The sequence below is a fragment of the Eimeria mitis genome, genomic scaffold (genome assembly GCF_000499745.2).
Source record: "Eimeria mitis Houghton genomic scaffold, Emh_scaff16, whole genome shotgun sequence".
NCBI lineage: Eukaryota > Apicomplexa > Conoidasida > Eucoccidiorida > Eimeriidae > Eimeria > Eimeria mitis.
The window spans coordinates 23,885-43,358 of record NW_013569915.1 but is presented as its reverse complement, the minus strand read 5'-3'; the positions used below and the strand labels follow the sequence as shown (position 1 = coordinate 43,358).

The following is a 19,474-nucleotide window of genomic DNA, read 5'->3' as shown; positions in this document are numbered from 1 at the left end:
CAGTACTGGAGGTTCCCAATGCAAAATACGTGATACAGTTGAAGGCGCATCTGCCAACACGGATTGCAAACTGCAACGCTCAGAGAGCCATAAATTCGTGGATATCACCGTTTGATGCCGGGCACTGTCACTTGTAAACTGCCAAGGCAAATACTCGGCTACGCTCGACGGACTGAGCGGCCAATGAAGACGCGTATAAGGGCTCATCCTTCCGTTGCACCGCAGTCACTTTCTTCGTCGCCGAAATCGCAAAATGTGGATAGCAAAACATTGAAGGGTAAGCTCGCCGGACACCCACTCTTCACAATCTCGGAATGTCGGCACGGTAACAGCGCCGCACGACGGCATAGGGCATGGCTCTCCTAGTGGCTGCTTCTACGCAAAGTGACGCCGCCCCCAAAACCACTATTGGTCCTTGGCGGCGCCTACGTCTTCAGCATTAGCACCACGCGGTAGCTTTTGTGGAGGTAGATCAGCCTTTGGCTGCACACAAATATTCCACGGGCATACCTGACGCATCTAGTAATTTTGGAACAGCGGAGGTGTAGCAGTGCACAATAGGAAGCATCGACACCGCTTTTTCGTATAACCTGCACACTGCAACAATGACGCACCTTGCCCGTTTCGCCTGGAGCTGAGGAGTCACCCAGTTTCTGGTCTTTATTGCTGTCGCTCTGTCCCCGTTGCCCCATAGCCGGACTCGACACAGATGCAGAGGAGGTTAAAGCCGAGGCCGCAGAAGTTCCTGCAGTTGTCGGTGTTTGCTGTTCATTTTGCAGCTTCCCATGCAATGCATCCAGCACCACTGCAGCATAGGAACCAGGCAAACCCTACACATACGCAACAATTTTTCCTGGGCAACAACCAAGACCAACCGCACACCTCATAAGAAGCAACGCCGACTTTGGATACGAAAAGAATGTTTCAACGGCCATAATGAGACGAACTATAACTGGCGGCGATCCCGACGAAATTCCAACTTGCTAGTGCATTTTTTGGCTATCGCCTACCCTGGGATATGCCTTGCTTCTCCAAAGCGTTGGGATACATGTAGTTCAGCACGGCATTGAGTTTCTGAAGACACCCAGAAGACCTAAGAATATTCCATAAGTTGAATAACATGGCAGCATTGTTCGGCAGGATTATTCGTGACTTGGTTATATGCACAGGGCTACTGGCCAGGAAAGAGGTTTCTTTCCTTTTCGGTTCACTGGAAACGTCTGTACAGGATATTTCACTGTGTCGAACGCTGCTGCACTTCAGGATGCGTATGTTACCTGGGCTGGTGAAAAAGACCAACACCTAACTTGTTTGGTGGTCTTGTTCCACGCAAGGCCTGCACACACGCACCCATGAACCGTAGACTAGATAAAGCACGTTCATGCTGACAAGCTTCTGTCCCAGTCCTCGCCTGTTCGCCTCCTTCGAACCACCTTGATCGGCAGTCTACCTAAGCCTACATGTAGAACTAGGTGTGGAGGGACAACAGTCAGACCTCTGTTTGGCTGTGCGATAGCGCATCGATTAATGACATCAATGCACTCCTTTTCGCCTCCATTTTCGATCTCGAACGCTAGAAACGATGCCCATGCGTCGCCCAACGAGGGGTCCAGGGTGACACTGCGGTTCATCCACTTGCGGGCCTTTGCAATCTTCTGGTCCTTCCAGAACAAACGAGCAACTGCGTGGATCACGTTCGCATCGTTCTCGCACTTGGTGAGGGCGTCCACTGCTCTATGCGTCTGAAGCACGCAAAGGCGTTCGAGAAAATTGCAAGTATTAACACACGTGTAGGCAGTAAGCCGCTGTCGGGCACATATAATATTCCCTGAAATGCCGCGGACGTCGCATGCGCTTTGAGACCGTGAATAAGCCATCTGTTCCCAGCAGAATGACTTTATTAGCAATTACTGAAGTTGCGAGATACATCAACAAGCCACAGATGCGCAAGTGTGTACACACAGTCACAATCCACCTACTTGGGCTTTATCATCCTCAAGGAAAATTGCCTCCGCCCAGATAATGCCTGCATTAGGACACGCCTGAATAGCCTTTGATGCAACATGCTGCGCAACCTCTCGATTTCCTGACTCAATCTCGACTTGAACGAGCGCCAGCCAGAGCTCTGGACTGTTTGGGACGCGTAGTTTCGCCTTTTCCAACACTGCACGTGCCCGGTTCCAGTTCTTCTGGCTCCTCTCGCAATTCACCCAACATAGCCACAGCGGTACGCTACGCGGGCAGCACACAGTGCCTTCACGAAAGACGTCAATGGCCTTCGCCAGGTCCTTGTGGGTTGGGTGCTCCTCGTGCAGTTGTCCCCGAACCATCCACAACTTAGCAAAGGTCTGATGCTTTTTGACCGCCTCATCTGCCAGGGCAATGGCAGCATCATAGTCACCCAGTTGCCGCTCGAGCTGAATTGACTGCATCCAGACGTTCGCTGTGTTGATGTTCTGCCGGGTCCGTTTAAGGAGCTTCCTGGCACGTGCAAATTCATTGTTCTCCCTCTCCAACTTGACAGCAGCAAGAGAAATTGCCTCGCTGTTCTCGTTGTGAGAAAATGCCTCAGCCAAAATGCGGCGTGCAGCGTTGATATCTCCCTTAAGCCACTGCTGTTTTGCTGCCATTAACCACAACACATCTGCCTTCGGGCAGCACGTGACAGCTTTCTGTAGAACCTTTTCTAGAGCGTCCCGAGTGCCATGCTTCGTCTCAAGGTCGGCAAGTGCCAACCATAAACTCTTTTTCGTTTTCAGTCGCTCCAGAGCATGGGTATACAAAGCCCTTGCCACAGTTATGGAGCCCCTGCTGAGGCATTCCTCTGCGTCCTCACTCCAAACACGCTTTGGATTGATACCCTCCACTCCAACCTTCATGGTTGCCTTGATAATTGCCTGAGCAGTCGTTAGAAACCCAGAAGTCTCAGCTTCTTCTGCCAGCTTCAGCCATACGTCTCTAGTTTGAGCAACCCCTCGGCCAATTAAGTTCTCCACAGCCCTCCCAATAATGACCTGAACCATTTTTTCGTTCCCTTGAGTTTCCTCCAGTTTGCAAGCAGCCACCCATATTTCGGGAGAGGTCGGGCACTTTTTGCGCGCTTCATTCAAAACTTTTTGAGCTTCCTCGTAAGTACTGAGTCGGGCCAAAGCCAGCCACATCTCATGAGACTGCGGGACACACTCAACAGCCCGAGTCAGCAGAATCCGGGCGTTCCGCTCATCTTCTAAGCTGCATGCTTCTTTCCAAAGTCGCACAGAATTTGGAATAAACTCCAGAGCCTTGCGTAGCACTAAACGCCTATCGTTCAGGTCCTTTTCCCTCGCATAGGCATCCAGCCACAGGCGAACCTGTTCCCACACAGCATACGAGGGCCAACTAAGCATCGGTGACGTGAAAATGGCGGTGGGAGAAATGTACAATCATGAGCCCTATCGGCCCGCGACACCGGTGCTTCAGGTCAAAGAAAGAAATGACAGTTTACGCCTACCGAATGTGGCAGCACAGAGACTGCCTTCGCAAGAACTGCCTTCGCATTGCGGGGCTTCTCAAGCCGGGCGGCCTCCAGCCAAACGTCCTCGCTTTTCGGGCATCGCTGGCAACCCAGTGATATCAACTCGCGAGCAGTTTGCAATTTCCCTGATTCAACGAGGAAACACAACAAGACATCCTACACGTAAAGTAACAAACTGGAACACGCCAAGTCTGAGAACACCTCAGTTGTTTGAAGCCGGCAGGCACTAACTAACCAAAACTCACCTGCAAGCTCCTCCAAGCGCGCTGCTGCAATCCAGCCCGGTGCATGGTTGGGATTCGTGGAAATCACCGACTTCAACAGAGTCCTTGCCTTCTTTATGTCCGCAATATCTGCGTCACTTTGCAGCTGAATGCAGGCAGAAAATTGACCAAAAACAGCCAACAAATCGGAGACTTCACGGCGCCCTGACAGACGGATGCCTGATATTATGCCTTCCTGGGGCAGCAAGAAAATAAGACTCATCAGGAAAGCCGCACCTGCATGGAGTTGAGATCTGTAAGGTACCCCTTAGGATCGATAACCGTTTGGCCAGAAATGCTATCCATCACCTTGTCAAGTTTAACAGAAAGCACTGTGCCACGGGCTTCGCCAAGGTCATTTAAAGACGGAGTGCTGCTCCCCATTGGAGTGCGCAGACCCAGAGGAGTCTGAATGCCTAGGGGAGTCTGCAGCCCAAGGGGGGTAGACAAGCCTCCAGCCATAAGGGGTGTTGCCATCCCAAACCCGATGGGAGTGGCGGATCCTGCGGATGCGATCGAGTTAGAGAATGACTCGCGATTGCGAGCTTCTAATATTCCTCTATCCGATGCAGGGGTTAGCATCTGTTGCTTCTTCTGCTTCCGCTTCAACGTATAATCCCCAATGTCCGGGATAGACTCCCATTCCTCTGCAGCACCGAAGCAGTGGGCGTATCACGGCATCTCCCTTGTGGGCTTCGAAGTAAGGGAAATGGTAAAAATCACGCCTTCTGAACAAGTTGCTAAGAGCTAAATGCTATATTAATTTTGGTGCTTTCCGCAGCAGCACCTATCTTAATGAACTAACCTTGAGTGACACTGGTCAGTCCTTTTTTGAGGTCCGCAAACTGTTGATGTATGGTTGGCTTTTCCGCACGCAGCTTTGCGATTTCTTCCTTAAGTCTAGCCTCTCGACGCGACCGGCGGCGACCGTCCATCCGTTGGTCGATTGACTCATACACTTCATCAGCCACTCTGTCCTCCTCATCGTACCTGGCGCCGCAGCACTTCACATACGCTCCTCAGATGTCATAGTCAGCTAACGGTCTGCAATCAGTTGTACCAACTAACGGTCCACCTTAGAAAAGGCATTACTGCTACAGAATACTTTCAAAAGCGTGACGAGAGGATGCGGTCTACATGAAACAAAGATAACAGAGCCGGACACACAAATATATCTCACTCTGCATCATTAAACAGGTTCTCGGCATAGCCTGTGAAAGGGTCGAAATTTGCATCGCTCAAGTCGCTTTTGTCTGCCGCCCCCTGCGTGTAGTCGACGGAATCATCACGACTAACACCCCCAGCAAACCCTGTCGCACCGCGCCCTCTTCCGGGAATATAGCCAGGAGGGGGCTTCCCAAAGAGCCTGAACAACACGAAACACGATAGACGTCACAACCTGAAGGACAAAGAGACGTCAGCCTAGTGAATATATGGGAGAGCAATCTAAGTTCCTAAGATTATCTACCAGAGAAGCAGAATGAGTGAATCCAGGCAGCACCTTTCCCAAATGACAGAGCAGCGCTTACTCATTAGCTCGCCTTTGACTCTCCGCGCGAGATGCCGCGTCCCGCATTTCTCTGAGTTTAGCATTGGGTACTGTAGGNGCCGGAGCCGTCTCTGCCCTTGTAGAGAAGGCAGTGGCTCCACGGCCGAGGCCGGGGACATAGTTCGGCAGCGGAGTATCATTCGCCCCTGTGGGAACGAACTTTCGAGCCCCTGGAAGCAGCGATCGTGACATTTTGACCAGTGCGCCAGGAAACGGATCCGCCCTTCCGGATGAGAATTTTTCAACGACAGTTCATGCGGAGCTTTGCACGTGCAGCCGTCCGTGAAATTTCATGCATACGCTTTAAATTGAAATCAGCACAGGAAAGCAGCTGGGTTGCTCTAGACAGTGCTCCATTGGTTTGGAGCTAGATATAACACACGCTGTACCCTACAGCAGCTGTAATATCCGCATGCGCATCCAGAGGTAATCTTGTGTTGCCCTTGATTTCTTGGGTAGTTCCATCCAGACGGCAGTGCGCTGCGCAACACAGACCTTACTGTCCTGATAAGAGTGTTCCGCACCGCATCTGAACAAATAGGCCTTTAAATCCCTCAGGCTCAGTGGGGTTCTAGAACTGCAGTTGGGCACGTTCAGCGTGTATCCCTAGGCGAACTGGCCTGTGCGACGCGCCACTGAAGCCGTTGCAAACCGCGAACGGGCACCCGGGCGTATTGCTCACAAAAGAAACACTTTTTCCGTAGATGGCACGACGTTTTCGCAGAAGGTTAAACATATCCGTCGCCGGCAACATTGCAACGCATGCGCTCCGGCACCGCAGCCCCCTTGCAGCCCCCTCGATACTGCCTTAACGCTACCACTACAGCACACAAACGAGTTGAGTATATTTGTGGCTTTTATTAGAATGACCAATCTTTACTAGAGTATCATAATTTAAATGGTCTCACATTGGAATTTGACGACCGTTTTCCAGACCATCCAGTCTCTACGCGTGAACTTTTGTCGTTGCCCTGGGCTGCTGCTCCACTTCACATACTGAGTATGGGTAGCACTTGTCCCCTTTCAGTTGTCTGTCTTCTGTGTGTCCTTGTTTTTGTTGCTTGTTTATTATTTCTTGGTTTAAAAGTTCATCATTTTATGTTGAGCGCTTACTTGCGGACGTTGTTTCTCTGCGTTGTGGCGGGCATTGGCTTTTATGTGAGTTGACTTGCTGCATTGCCGACTTCGCAGCATTTGAAACGGCACTGCTGGACATTATTATGCCCTGCCTACAGAAAAAGAGCAGGTAATCGTGTGCATCGTAACACTCTTCTCCAGAAAAATCCCTTAAATCGCCGGAAAATGAGTCTTCTGTGACAACTTTCCTTAGCAGCCAGCAGTTGTGGCGTGACGTTCCTTCCTCTTGAGAATGGCACCCGAGGCCGGTGATTAGCACTGTAAAAAGACGCCAATGCAGCCTTTTGTCGGTCTGTATAATCAGTGCATGCGCTAAACGCACAGACGTGAAGGCAATCGTCATCAGCACACCACAGGGATACAGCGAGTGGAGTGCCGAAAAGATGTGCTCGACTGTCATTGTCCACTTGGCTCGTCGGTTGTAGCTTTTTCAAGTCACTCGTCTCAGCATCAGTAGACTGACAACTCTCAGGATGATAAGACTTAGTCTATTCGCAGTTCGAAGTCCGAATATGACACGCTTGATACTGCAGGGAAACGAGTCCGTGCAGCACACGGCAGGGATGCCGACAGGCACAATGGCCTGCTTCCGCCTAGGCGGTAAAATCCAAAAAATAGGGTGAAGAGGGGCCGTAACGAAGATGCACACACAAAATAAGGCGTCAGAGCCTACAAAGTGGGCATGCGGCCTTTGACTGCTTTTGTAACCCAACATGGCAGATGATGCAAACAACCTGTCGAGTTTCAAAGAATATTTCAAAGGGACTTACGGTCTTGCCTGACCTATGATGAAGCATAAAGTCCTATACGTACACACCACGAACCTACAGCATCGTTACAACACAAAAACTGTTCAAGCTGCAGCTCCGGGTACACCTGCACCATATTCAGTAGGCATGCGTCCAGTAGGCATCTCAAACCCTCCGAAGAAACTGACAGAGCTAAATCACCTCTTCGATACAATATGCAGCAACTGGGCGGCCGGTGTTGCAACAGCAGTCTACACCTCTATACCACGAAATATGGTCAAGGGATCCTTGGCCATAACACCTGTACATGTCCCGTCACTATGCCCTTGCAGAGGTTTACAGTCATGCTTGACCTTCACCAGAAGAGCCACCTCGCTGACGTTGTTGCAGAAGAAGAAGTTGCCTTTGAAGCTGCTGTAAGCGAAGCAAACGTTCCCTCAAGCGCTGCTGCTCCGAGTCGCCCTGCTGCGTCTGTTGCATCCTGGCCGGCGGAAGCTGCTGTTGCAGCGGTTCTTGCTGTGGGCTAGTGCTTACTTGCGGCTGCGCTGGTGGCACTTCTCCCAAGCGGCGTTGCACGTCCCTTAAGGAAGCTTGGAGTCGTTGCCGTCTTAGCAGCTCCTGTAACTGGCGCTCCAGTTGCTGTTCTATTCCTGGAGTTGCGACAGATTGAGGAACCGATGCAGCCTGTGGTTGAGTAGCACGAAGTAGCGAAAGGTGCTGCGCCAGTCCAGAATTCCTCTCGCCAGCGCTGGTTGCAGATGGCGGCCATCTCCCCTGTGTGGATCGGAACACTGCTGCAGATCGCTCCTGCTGCAGTATGTGCTGTTGCAGCTGCTGGTGTAGCTGCTGTTGCAGGTGCTGTTGCAGTTGCATTTGCAGTTGCTGCTGCAATTGCAGTTGCTGTTGCAGTTGTAGTTGCTGTTGCAGTTGCTGCTGCATAAGCGGCTGCTGAACTGATATACTACTTACTCTTCCGGCTGGCGGGCATTCCTGCTGCCGTCGCTGCTGCTGCTGCTGCTGCTGCTGTTGCTCCCTTCCCGCCGGCAGTTGCTGCCAAAGGGAGCGCAGCGCTCGGGTGATCGCCTCTGATTGTGTTCCTTGTGGCGCCGCAGACGCAACCGCAGGAGGGAAATGCTGCGCCAAAATGGGGAACGGTAGTTGCGCAACAGGGCGCCCCGTTAATGCCGTTGCTGGTGCTGCAGCGCAGGATACGCCGGCAGCTCTATGGAGGTCAGTTTCAGCTATGTGCTGCTGCGCGTTGGCAACATTCTCTCTGCATGGATTCACATTTGGCTCTCTATGCCTCTGATGAGCTTGAAGCCGGGAAGCTCGCAGCGAAGCTTGTTGACGGGACAGCTGCACAGAGGAAGCCTCTGGAACAACGACGCCTCTTGATGCTGTGCGAGGCTGTTGAGGGCGCCGCCGCCTCGAGGGTCTGACCAACCGATTCAGCCATGCCGGTTCACCTTGACAGAGGGCCTCTATATCTGCATCTTTGGAGCTAACGTGGGGTGCCAAGCAACGCAAGCGGCGCCCCGCCTGGGCTGCAGCCGCAGGATTGTGCTTCCCAAACACAAGTAGGCCCCTCAGAGCAGCCACTGCATTCTTGTGAGCCAACTTTAAACACATGCAGTCACCGTTCTTCAACGAAGTGTCGGCTCTGCAACCGCAGAACTCCTTTTTCTCCATGCTGCTGCCGCTTGTGTCTTCAAGCCTCACTTCTTCCTGGGCAGGCTGGCTCCTACGCTTACAGTAGCAGCCGTGGGCTGAATGATGCAGGTGCTGCAACAGTGAGACGCTCAAGGGTAAGGCGGAGCCGTCTGTTGCTTGGACGCGCGACAGCACGCTCAGGGCTCTGGCAAATCTGGGTGTTTGCGCAGCGGCAGCAAATGGATCCATGGGACGGTCTGCTTCATCTCCCGATGAAACCTCATCCTGTGACCCATCTGAGATATCCTTCTCCCCGTAATCCTCACGGTTAACTTGGGTCTGCTCCAAGGCTGCATTGGCCGTCACAGTGCGGTCTGAATCAATTTGGCTGCTTCCTGTAGCTGCGACAAGGCCTCCAGAGTTTCCAAAAGGAGCGTAGGTGCGCGTGGAGCGAGCGCGCTCTTCTTCTTCTCCAGACTGAAGCTGCTTTCGTTCTCTATCTGTTGCCGAAGCGCCATCAGCTGATGCTGCTTGGGCGTCGTGCTGCCCCATGTCGTCAAGCTTACCCGTGCCCCTGTTCTCTTGGATTTTCTGCTCAGAACCTTTTTCTCTGTCGGGTGAGCAAGAATCCGTTGCACGCCTTGCCAGCGGCGGTCCTTGTGTATGTTTCGAAGGGGTCTGCCCTCTCACTCCCGTGTGCTCTGTAGAGTCGGAAGCCTCCGGCTTTGGGTGTTCGCGGCAGCCGGCTTTCGGGCGCATGCGCAGCTTCCGGCGGTTTGCTGCTACCCACGACCTCATCCTCACAGACTGAAGGTTCTGCAACCGCTTGCACAGCTGCCGGGTCCGAGCAAGCAAACTCCGAGCTTTATCAACGAAAAGCCGCTTTAGTGCAGCCATCTGCAAGTCTTCACATACTGCCAGCTGCCGCTGAGACTGGTATGCAGTCCTTTCTTCGGTTCCTTGCTGTGCAAGACGCTCCACCGACTCGAAAATGTAACGCAGTAGGTCCCCCCCGAAGCCAGTATCCCCGCCAACCCTCTCCATATTGACAGTGCTCACTGACTGCTCTGCGCGCTCGTGCTGTCCCTCGCCGGTTTGGGAACAATGTTGCTCGTGCTCCCTTCCCCCCTCCTGCTGGCCCCCGTCCGAATGAGCGTGCTGAAGACCATGGCGTTCTCTGAAGGCCTTTGCTTTACACAATGGACAGCTCCAGTGGGCATTCGGCTGCAGTTCTGCGGGTGTCGGTGGCGGAAATGCACAGCCAATGTGGAACACATGACGACACGGCCTTGGACGAGCTGCTGAGGGGCTCAAGTCGGAGGAGTCGCCTCCAACCGTTGCGCCTGAAGATGTCGCAGCTGGAGGCAGCCCATCGCACAGCAGCAAATCCCCCTCCCCGCGACACAGCCAGCATAACTGCTCATGCTGCAAAGGATCCGACAACTCGGCTGCCGCTTGTCTTTTCGACGGTGCTCCGCCGGCCATCCCACTGCTTCCAATGGCCGAGACAAACTGGCTGTTCGCGAGGTTTTTCAGCACCAAGTCTTCTATGATGGTGGCTCCCCGTTTCAGCTGCTCTCCGTCGGGAGCTTCCGGGATTGCAGCACAAAGCCTCTCAAGGGTCTCCATCAACAGCACGCCCACCGAGACAGCCGCCATTCGAGGGGGCTTTGTGTTTCTTGCATGGGCAGGGAGAGCAGGCAGCATTAGTTCCTTCACGAAGCGCTCCAGCGAAGCTCCCGCTGCTTCAGCCGGTGCCGAAGGCACCTCGGCCACTTCGGTCTCCGTCGGCGGTCCTCTCTGCTCACTGTGTCGCTGGAATCCATGCGCCAGGGCGCGAATAGGGCTGAGCACTGCATCTCGGATTAGGCTGTTCTTCTTCGCAAGCAGCAACAGGAAAGTCTCCATATCCAACGCCTTGCCGCCAGAGCCGCGCTTTAGACGACGAGCAAACTGCTGGGACAGCAAGAGTGCCGTCTCGTTGAGGGGAGCATCTTGGTTAATTTCGTTCGCGCCAGAGTCGTTCGTTGTGAGAAAGAGGGCATCAAGGAGATCAGCTAGAAGGGGAAGCTGAAACTGTTGTTGGCCTTCTGGCCCTACATGGCTGCCATCCTGCTGCTCCTGTTGCGGCGAGGTGTGCTGGCAATTTTGCTCCTGCTCTGGGTCACCACTTAACAAGGGCGGAGTCAAAGGGAATGCCGAAAGAAAGGTCCTGTAAAACAGACGCTGAGCAGCCGTAGGTAAGCGCTGTAAGAAGCTGAGTGCGGCCTCTGATAAACTGTTGACAACCGGCACCGCAGGAGGCTCATCCTTTGTAGCTTCGGCGATATCATCTCCCGATGCACGTGCTGGGTTCGCATAAAAAAACGGCATTGCCTCGTCAACGGGAAACTGCTCTACGGGGAAGCCATTATTGGGGGTGCCCTGATGCTGCAGTGTCAGCCTCTCGAGGAGCCGCTTGCTACCTTTTTTTATAAAGGCCAGGCAATGCGCAAGAAAATACTCTTCAGCCGCCGCAACCTGTGCGGCCCTCCGCTCCGACTCGCAGGTCTGCGGGCCGCGCCGACCGCCCCCTGCATCTGCCAAGTTTTCCCCCTCTGCGTCTGTCAGGCCTAGGTCTGACTGATCTGTTAAGTAATGGCCGCGCAGCACGCGGGGAAGTGGTGGCATCGGAAATCCCGAGAATGGGCACTGCGGCAGCAAACCTTGCGAGATTTGCTGATAAGATTCGTCCTCCGAGGTTCTTGAGGCTGCTCTAAAATGGTGTTCGCCCCCCGAGGCGTTATTTGCGCTTTGGGGCCGCTGAACCTCTTCGCTGCCAAGGGGTGAAGGAGCAGCATCAGACTGGCCTGACACTGGGGGCAGGCAAAAGCAATCCAATGCGAAACTTCTTCCATCTTCTCTAGGGGGAAGCGGGAGCTGCAGACACTCGTGAGCAACGGCCTCCCCAGCGCGTAGCCCTGCAGCTCAAACGCACGACTACCAGATGAACGGTACCCCCTTAAAACCCTGTCCAACGGTAACCATTCTTCTGAGTAAGGACGCGTTATGCCGTTGAAATACATGGAGTATGTAATAAGGCTGCGAGGATTTTGAACGTATCCGCAAACGGCCGACGAAGTAACACGTCCGGAAAATCGGAGTCGCTGGCGGCCTTTCCCCTTTCCTAATGCAAGGACTAAGCAAGTCTGCTCCATACCCCTCCAATGGCCTAGACTTCCAAAGCAGGATAAGACAAGAAGTGCGCCTATGCCGCTGAATCATGTAGATTTACCTGTATCAAAAGCGCCATCGACGCATTGAAAATAGGCCTTGCTAAGATGCTCTCCGCAAAACAGCACACGAGGGTCATGTGGAGGGTGGGGGGCCCTCATAATGTCGAGATCGTTGTCGTACGCGTTCACCCCCTGCAGTATTCCGACCGCAAACAGCAGCAACAAGCAATCATAGCAGCGAACTCTCACCCCTTCAGGTCTGCCTTTTCACAATCCTGGGATTGGCGCCCATCGTTCACCTGCCACTTGTACAAGCATGCGTAGCGTGCGCCCCATGAGGCCTAAAGATATCAATGAAATAATTCTATATTACAAATAACGGAATACGCGACGCACCGGCGTGGAATAAGAGCCTCGAGAGAAGCAATCTTCGTCCCACCGTGAGACGACAAAATCGACTGGTCGAGGAAAAGATGCGTCAGATATGCCAAACATCTGCTGCAGAAGCGCCAATACTTCAGCTACCACCTGAAAAGCACGATAGCACAGAAAACCTGCTGCAAATACACCACCGCTCTTTCAAGGAGGCCTTGGCCTTGTCTCAAGCTTCAGCATTGAAAGACGTTGCAAAGAGAAGCCTCTTTCAATGCTGAAAGCGGCCGGAACCAACCATCGGGAAAACAGTACTCCTCCTGGACATAAGCAACCGTGCAGAATAAAACCCAAAACGTCCCCTAGATATTTACCGCACCTCTTGGTCAGTGTGGAGACCCCCGTAGCCAGTGGAAAACGGGGGAAAACAATGCGCAAGAAGGCACCCTGGTTTGCCATAGGCGTGAAGGTTGAGAAATTGGAACTTCTGATCAAGACAATTCAACTGCAAGCCCCGCCCATGCCAGAAAACGTCGTCGGGGTGCCACCGAATGACCACCTACACGCAGCGTCCAAGTAGCGGCAGATCCCAGTCCGGCAAAAATCTCAGTCACGAGGGTCACAACCCAAAGAGTTGAGACCCAACTGCTCAACATACCAAAGGAGCCTCTGGGCGATGCAATCGTGGTAGTTGCAGATGTTAAGTCAGCTGCAGAATCACTTCCGGCCTGGTGTGGTGTCCATAGCTTGTGGTTGGTTTGCTAGAGACAGCGTACTAGCACAGGACAGCAGCAGCACTCACCTTATTGTGGCAACCCATCCTATACCGCGCAAGAGCGCGGCGTCTATCTATTCCCAGGGGAGGCGAAAAGTCAATCAGGCCCAGAGTTGGCGGGAGCTGTTCTTCAGCGGTTGACACTCTGGTGCAAGGCAGAGGCGCTTGAGCAAGCTGTGCCAGTGGGACCGCCACTACGCAATACTTGGCGTGCGCCCTGCAAACAAAGAAATGTTCAAGCATGCGTCTATGTCTTGTTATAGACAGCTTCGGCTAGTCCTCGGCGAGCGCGTGGACGCCTCAGGCAACAACCCTGTTGTAATAAGACCGGTGAGGCAATAGCTGTGAACTCAACGATGCGTACGAGCATGCATCAGCACACCGCACATCTGCTTGAAAGTAAATAAATTAGGAATGCACAGGAGGGCATGCATATAAATAATGGAGGGCTGTAGTGGAGACGCAACAGAGGGTCCCTTACCAAATATGCGTTGGCGGCTCATTTTGTTTCTCTGCCTGTGGGAGTCCATGAGAGGCGCTATGGCGAAGGCGGCGGTTCACTTCGATCCGAAGGCGGACCGGATGGGTCTCGGCGAGGAATGCTTCATCTCCAGTAGCCTCTTCGTCCTGTGTGTCACTGCCACCATCTCCAGAAGAGCCGTCCGTCTTCCCTATGGAAGCCCGCGATGTTTCCGTTTGTGGAGCAGAAATACTGTCTGCGCGATCTTGACCATCGCGGCGACGATGCTTGACACTTATAGACTGGACGGTGGCTTCTGTTACAACGAATGGGGACACTTGTAGGCACAAGAACAAGGGTAGCCAGCCCCAGCCATCCACCACAAGTTTGTCAGCAGAATTGGCAGTAGACGCCGAAAAAGGGTAAGAACGGACGTGCTGTTCCTGCTGCAGGGATGCTTCCAGCGCAACTTGCTGCATGCGAAGTCGCTGCATACTGGGCGCCGGCGGGACAGCTAGAGGCACCGGCGGCGGCCCCAACTGTGGGGTTAGTAGTTCCTTTCTCAGGGTTGCTCCAACCCCAGCAACTTCGTAAGGATAATTTTTTACAGCAGACAAAGGTAGCTCTCTAAGGTCGCCCACGTAGCCCAGTCTAGACTGCAAGACAACCAGTAGCATGCGAGCTTCTGTGGGAGTAATAGGTGGAGGCCTACGTGGCCTTAGAGCGCGGCAATCCCTGTTAGTGCCTTCTCTACTACTTGCGCACCCAGCTTGTACCCCATCATCTGCCTCGGCCTCAGCCAATATTTCGCACAGAGAAATCTGTAGAGCATCCCACGCCGATCGACGGAAACCTCTGTTGTCATGCAGCGACAAAGGAGGGACCAGCCGTGTATGCGTCTGCGCCCCTGTCGTCGTGCTGCTCTTCTTCGGGCGGTTGCCCTTAAGTAGTTGCTGTCCATTGCTGGTGCTGCTGCTCTGGGTAGTGCTGCCTCGGGTTCTGGTGCAAACACCAGACTGCTTCTTCGTCAATTCTTTCCTGATCAGCTGCTGTGGGGGAGCTGAGTCCATCTTGCCTGCATCTCTCCCATCCCGTGCGAGATCCCCTGCACAAGGCTGGCTGCGGCTCAAGCTACAAAGGGGTGCTTCTCCCGCCTCCCCCGCCGAGTCGGTTTGAAAGGCCCCTCCAACGTGTGCCAGCTCTCCGTCGGCGGCCCCAGCATCACCAGCGGATGTCCCGATGCTTTTAGCACACCCTTCCGGCTGAACAATAGGGGCGGGCAAACCCCAGATGCCCTCTCTTTTGCAGCTGTTCACAGTTCCCTCTGCCGACCCTCCGGGAGTTCCATGCCTCTCATCAGCTCGCCGCGAGGCTCCCCCACACGCCCCTGTGCAACACAGAGGACATCCTCCATATGCCCTAATGGCTCTGCGGACGAATGCCTCACCCAAGGGGTAGTATAAAGCAAACCGGGAGTCCGATATGCTCCTGTTCTGCTTGCGAAGGCCACTCTCTTTAGAGCCGGGGGACCACTGACAGCAAGGATCTGTTGTGTCATGCTGGTAGTGGGCGCTGTCCTCCTCTCCCTTTTCGCTTCCGCTGTCGCTCCTCTGCCAAATCATATGGTCTGCCTGCTGATTGCTGTGGCCTTTAGTGCCTTTGCTGTCCAAGGCGCTAACAGGGCAGTCGATCGCTTCCTGCATGGGAAGGTCCTCCTGAATGGCAGGAACGCTTGAATGACGCCCCTCAGTGGGGTCGGTAACGGCCGCTGCGTCCTCTGTTGCGCCGGCTCCCCCTAACCCACTGCTGTGCCTGCTAGCAGATCGTCTTCTGTCCAGGGAAGCAACGAGGAATTGATCCAGGGAGGGGGCAAGAAAGTCTGCGGCAGGGATTGTATTGGGTAAAGAAGCAGCCGGGGGCCCTGGACCTCCTGCTTCGGTGAGGGGTGGGGGCAAGTGCAAAAGCTTTGCCGCCGTTCTTTCGCGTAGCCGATCAAGGAGTTGATGCACCTTTAAAACAGAAAGAAAAGGTACTTCTTTTCCAGAAGCCTCGTCGCTCCAACTGCAGTAGCACCCCCACAACGCGCATGGAGGGGGAGGTTCGGCCTTGTAACTTGCATTTACGTTATGCCTACCCCATAGAAAGTGAAAATATGCGGCCCGCATGTCAAAAGTTTCCTACGTCTTCTTCATGGAGGTTGCGTGCACCCAACACGGCATCATATACGCTTCCCATCAACCACAAAATGCACTCAAGGGCAAGAAAAACGCAGCGGTGCTGTCCTAGTCCCCTACACAAACGAGAAAGACCTGCCACTACCTCACCTTGCAAATAGCGTCGACTCCCAGTTCTGCTTCCCAGCCACATCAGCCACTACCGGCTGCAGCACCGCTGCAATGCCACTGACAGATCGAGAAGGTTCCCGGCGCCACCGGCAATCGGCGGCGCCTCCCGCCTCCTTGGGGTGTGCTGTTACACAGTGCATGTAAGAAGCGCCTAAGTCGATCACAACGCCTGCGTCGGAACAGAAAGCAGAGTCACAGTTACCAAAGAACAAAAACGAGAGGAATGCAGAGTTTTCCGACTCTATCCGAAAGGTACAGGCATTGCTACGGCCTCAGAAAATGGCAGACCCGCGGGAAAGACGGGGAGAGGAAAGAAAGCAGGTACACGTGGAAACTGAACGAGCAGAGAAGCAGGAGAAACGAGTAGGCAGTTACGATGAAAGAGACAAGTGCCTGAAACGGCCCAGCAACACTACAATCGAGTCGCAACTCAGAGGATGGTCCAATTTTGCGAAGAACTTCAGTGGCAGCACGGCCCAGCTGAGAGCGGCAACCCTAAGGCAGAGACAATGAGCACTTACGTTCGACTTTGCGGCCGTCTGGAAGCACTCTCTCCGGCATTACAGAAGAGAAAGTTCGTCCCCCAACTCGGTGGCGTCCCTCAAACACAACTACAGACGCTCCGCACCGCCTGAGGTACGCAGCAGCCGCCAACCCTGCAACCCCGGCGCCCACCACCGCCACATCAACAACAAAGGACGGCGTCTCGCCAACTCGCTGCTGCGCTCTCTGTTGCGCCTGATCACTGTGAGGCAGCCCTTCGTGCTGCAAATGCGCCTCCGCTGTTGCTTGTCTCTCCCGGTGTGGTTGCTGTCGCTGCTCATGCTCCCGCTGCCGTTCTCGAGTGCTCAGAACCTCTCTCAGCGGAATGCCAAATCCCAACAGGTCCCTGGGTTCCACTGCTCCAAATACTGAATCCCACAGAAACGGAGCAAACCCCAAAACCGACCGGAGGTTACACAATATTTATATGAAAAGTGCAAATAACCAACGTTTCTGCCCAACAACATAACGTACATGACGCACAGGTCCATGCTCAGTGCTGTTGGCACCAATGCACGGATATACGCACAACAATCAAAGCCCAGATACGTTAAAATGAAATTGGGAGCATCTGCTAACAGAATCACACGGTACTGAGGGCAATGAATGGATACACAAGCACTGTGACATTCTGTGGCGAATCCATAATAAACACGCCTGTCTACGGTTTAAGCTTAAGAGTTATACAGTATGCAGTTGTATTCCTTACATGGTCGTCGACAAAGAGGAACCTCTTCAGCTACAGCCGAGATAAGCCGCTGCGCGCCTTTGCGGCTGGTAGTCCCCTGTTTCCCCATCTGTGGCTCCCAGCCCTTCGCACCGGCATCCAGGTCTAGAGCCCCGTATATTTCCGATGACCCCGCCTGCTGCTTCTGCTGACGCGGGGCTCCACTCAAGGCCGCCGCGCGCGTATCGACATCACCGAAGTAGCCAGGAGCAGTGCTGTACGTCTCCAAGTAAGGAGACGGCACTGCTTCTGAAGACGGACGAGGGTAGTCAGCAGTGAATCGGGTAGGATGGTTTGGGGCTCCGCGAGCCGTCAGGTCCTCTCTAGCCATAACCTGCTCCAGAAGCAGGGCGGATTCAGCTGCCTCCACCACCCGACGGCTTGGAGTACGCTTTCTCTTCGCAGTGGATTCAGGGGCGCGAACATCAGGGCCTGGAGACGATGGCCCCATGCGGCGTCTTCTACGGCCCTCATGGCAACTGGACCCTTGATCTAACGCCTCACAGCATGCTGGAATACCAGCAGCATCCTGTTCTTCCTGGGACTTCTGATGCTGCTGGGTCTGTTGTTGTCCATCCTCTCTGTCTGAGGTCTGATGATCGCTTAAATTGATGCTGGGTTTCCGCTGCTGCTGGGTCCGCTGCTTCCCATCTCCCTCTTTGTCTGAGCAATGCGGATCACCTGAGTGGGTGTTGCGCTTCTCTTTGGGGGCAGCAAGCCCGTCCTCGTGAGCCAGCATTGCTGCCGAGGCCCCCCGGGAACCTGCTGCACGCCCCTAACGGCGCCACCAGCATCTGCCTTTTGTCTGCGTCTGAGAGCCTGGACGATGGCAGGCCTTGTTAAATGGCTTTCTTAAGTGGCATCATCTCAGCACTTGGCGTCTCGAAGCGTGCTGGCGATGCGCCGAAGCGTTGCACGGGTCGTCTGGAGTACGTATACTCCGTAAGAAACTAGATGAGCCAACAGTCTAGAGGTGCACAAACATTCGACCAGAGGGCAAGGGGTCCTTAACAACGGTAAAACATCGACAAATGTGACTCCGCCATGAGCTGCCCCCCAGCAACGCAACGGCGAAGTAAAGCACTCAATCCCAGCAAAATCCTGGCAACTTTGTCACATATAGATGCCCATTCAACACGGAATCCAATGTGGATGAAGGCTAAAGGCCACCTATGCGGGGGATCACCCGGCGAGTTGCATTGGAGCGAAATACCGCCAGGTTGAAACCCGTGCTCCTCCACCACATCAGGAGGGACTTGCGTGCAATCAAGCCTAAACGCTTTTCCTTATAAAGTGTTCTCTCTTCACTAGTAACTGGTGTTCGCTGCGGCGCCTCCGCTGCTGCATGCATTGACGAGAGGGATAATGAATGGGCCTTGACTGTGTGTGGGGGGCCCCACCAGGCGGGGAGACAGAGAAGGAGCCTTACACAAGAAAATAACCAGGACGTGAGGTTTTGTATTGTAAAGCAAAGTAAAATTTTCGACCGTAGTTGATATCCGGACGTGGGTATACACGTCACGATCCGTGATAGCGCGTCTCAACCTCATTGATCTCAACGGCCCGTTTGCGGTGATAGAAATCTCTATATACTGCAGCTTTTGGTCGAGCTTGCTTGCATTTACTCCTTTTCATGTAAAACACAGCTCCACAGTGGCTTCCTTGTTGCACGGCTGACTCGCGCTGGGCGTGGCTCCAGCTAGTCTCCCTTTACTGGCCGTTCGCTGGATAGCGCATCTCGAGTGCCCTGTGCTGAATTTCGCGATATGTGTGGGTCAATAGAGGTGCTTTGTAAAATGGAAGTAGCAGTTGCACTGCCCAATCATTCCGAAGGGAGTATCTGTCTTTGTGTCCCTGGGAAGTGTCTTTCTTTCTCATGAAATGCCTGAACAATCTCTACATGTTTGGAGCCCTAACAGCTAGTGCTACACTTGAACAGCTGAATACTGAACAGCTCTACACGATTGAGAGGCCGCTGCAGCAGCAAATTCAGGGAAATATGTTTGCGCAGAACTTGCTTCGGCATTTGGGTGGGCACTACTGCCCACACATAACTAAGCGTAGCGCTAAACACTTCGTTTGTTTTCCCGTGGGTTAGTGTATTCATGCAAAGGGAAATGCCTCGTTGGGGGAGCTCTGTGGGGGTGCTGCAAACAGATAGATACAAGCATCCTC

The 19,474-nt window shown here is 53.7% G+C and overlaps 2 protein-coding genes across 2 annotated transcripts; both read right to left on the bottom strand.

The window, feature by feature from the left end:
• Window positions 1-405: 405 nt before the first annotated feature.
• EMH_0014470 (U5 snRNP-associated 102 kDa protein, putative) lies at window positions 406-6,863 on the bottom strand (the record flags this gene model as incomplete). Its single annotated transcript, XM_013495483.1, is given in 14 exon segments — window positions 406-483; window positions 615-805; window positions 1,011-1,074; window positions 1,278-1,336; window positions 1,496-1,742; window positions 1,980-3,350; window positions 3,491-3,639; window positions 3,760-3,883; window positions 4,015-4,424; window positions 4,583-4,767; window positions 4,958-5,143; window positions 5,307-5,383; window positions 5,387-5,496; window positions 6,440-6,863. Coding segments are annotated over 14 exon segments (3,675 nt in total).
• A 691-nt stretch (window positions 6,864-7,554) lies between these two features.
• On the bottom strand, window positions 7,555-18,038 carry EMH_0014360 (amine oxidase, flavin-containing domain-containing protein, putative; the record flags this gene model as incomplete). Its single annotated transcript, XM_013495482.1, has 9 exons — window positions 7,555-11,822; window positions 12,137-12,269; window positions 12,474-12,605; window positions 12,829-13,008; window positions 13,252-13,441; window positions 13,706-15,745; window positions 16,009-16,198; window positions 16,551-16,940; window positions 17,282-18,038. 9 exons carry the CDS (start codon window positions 18,036-18,038, stop codon window positions 7,555-7,557), a joined length of 8,280 nt encoding a protein of 2,759 aa, XP_013350936.1.
• Between the last annotated feature and the right edge of the window lie 1,436 nt (window positions 18,039-19,474).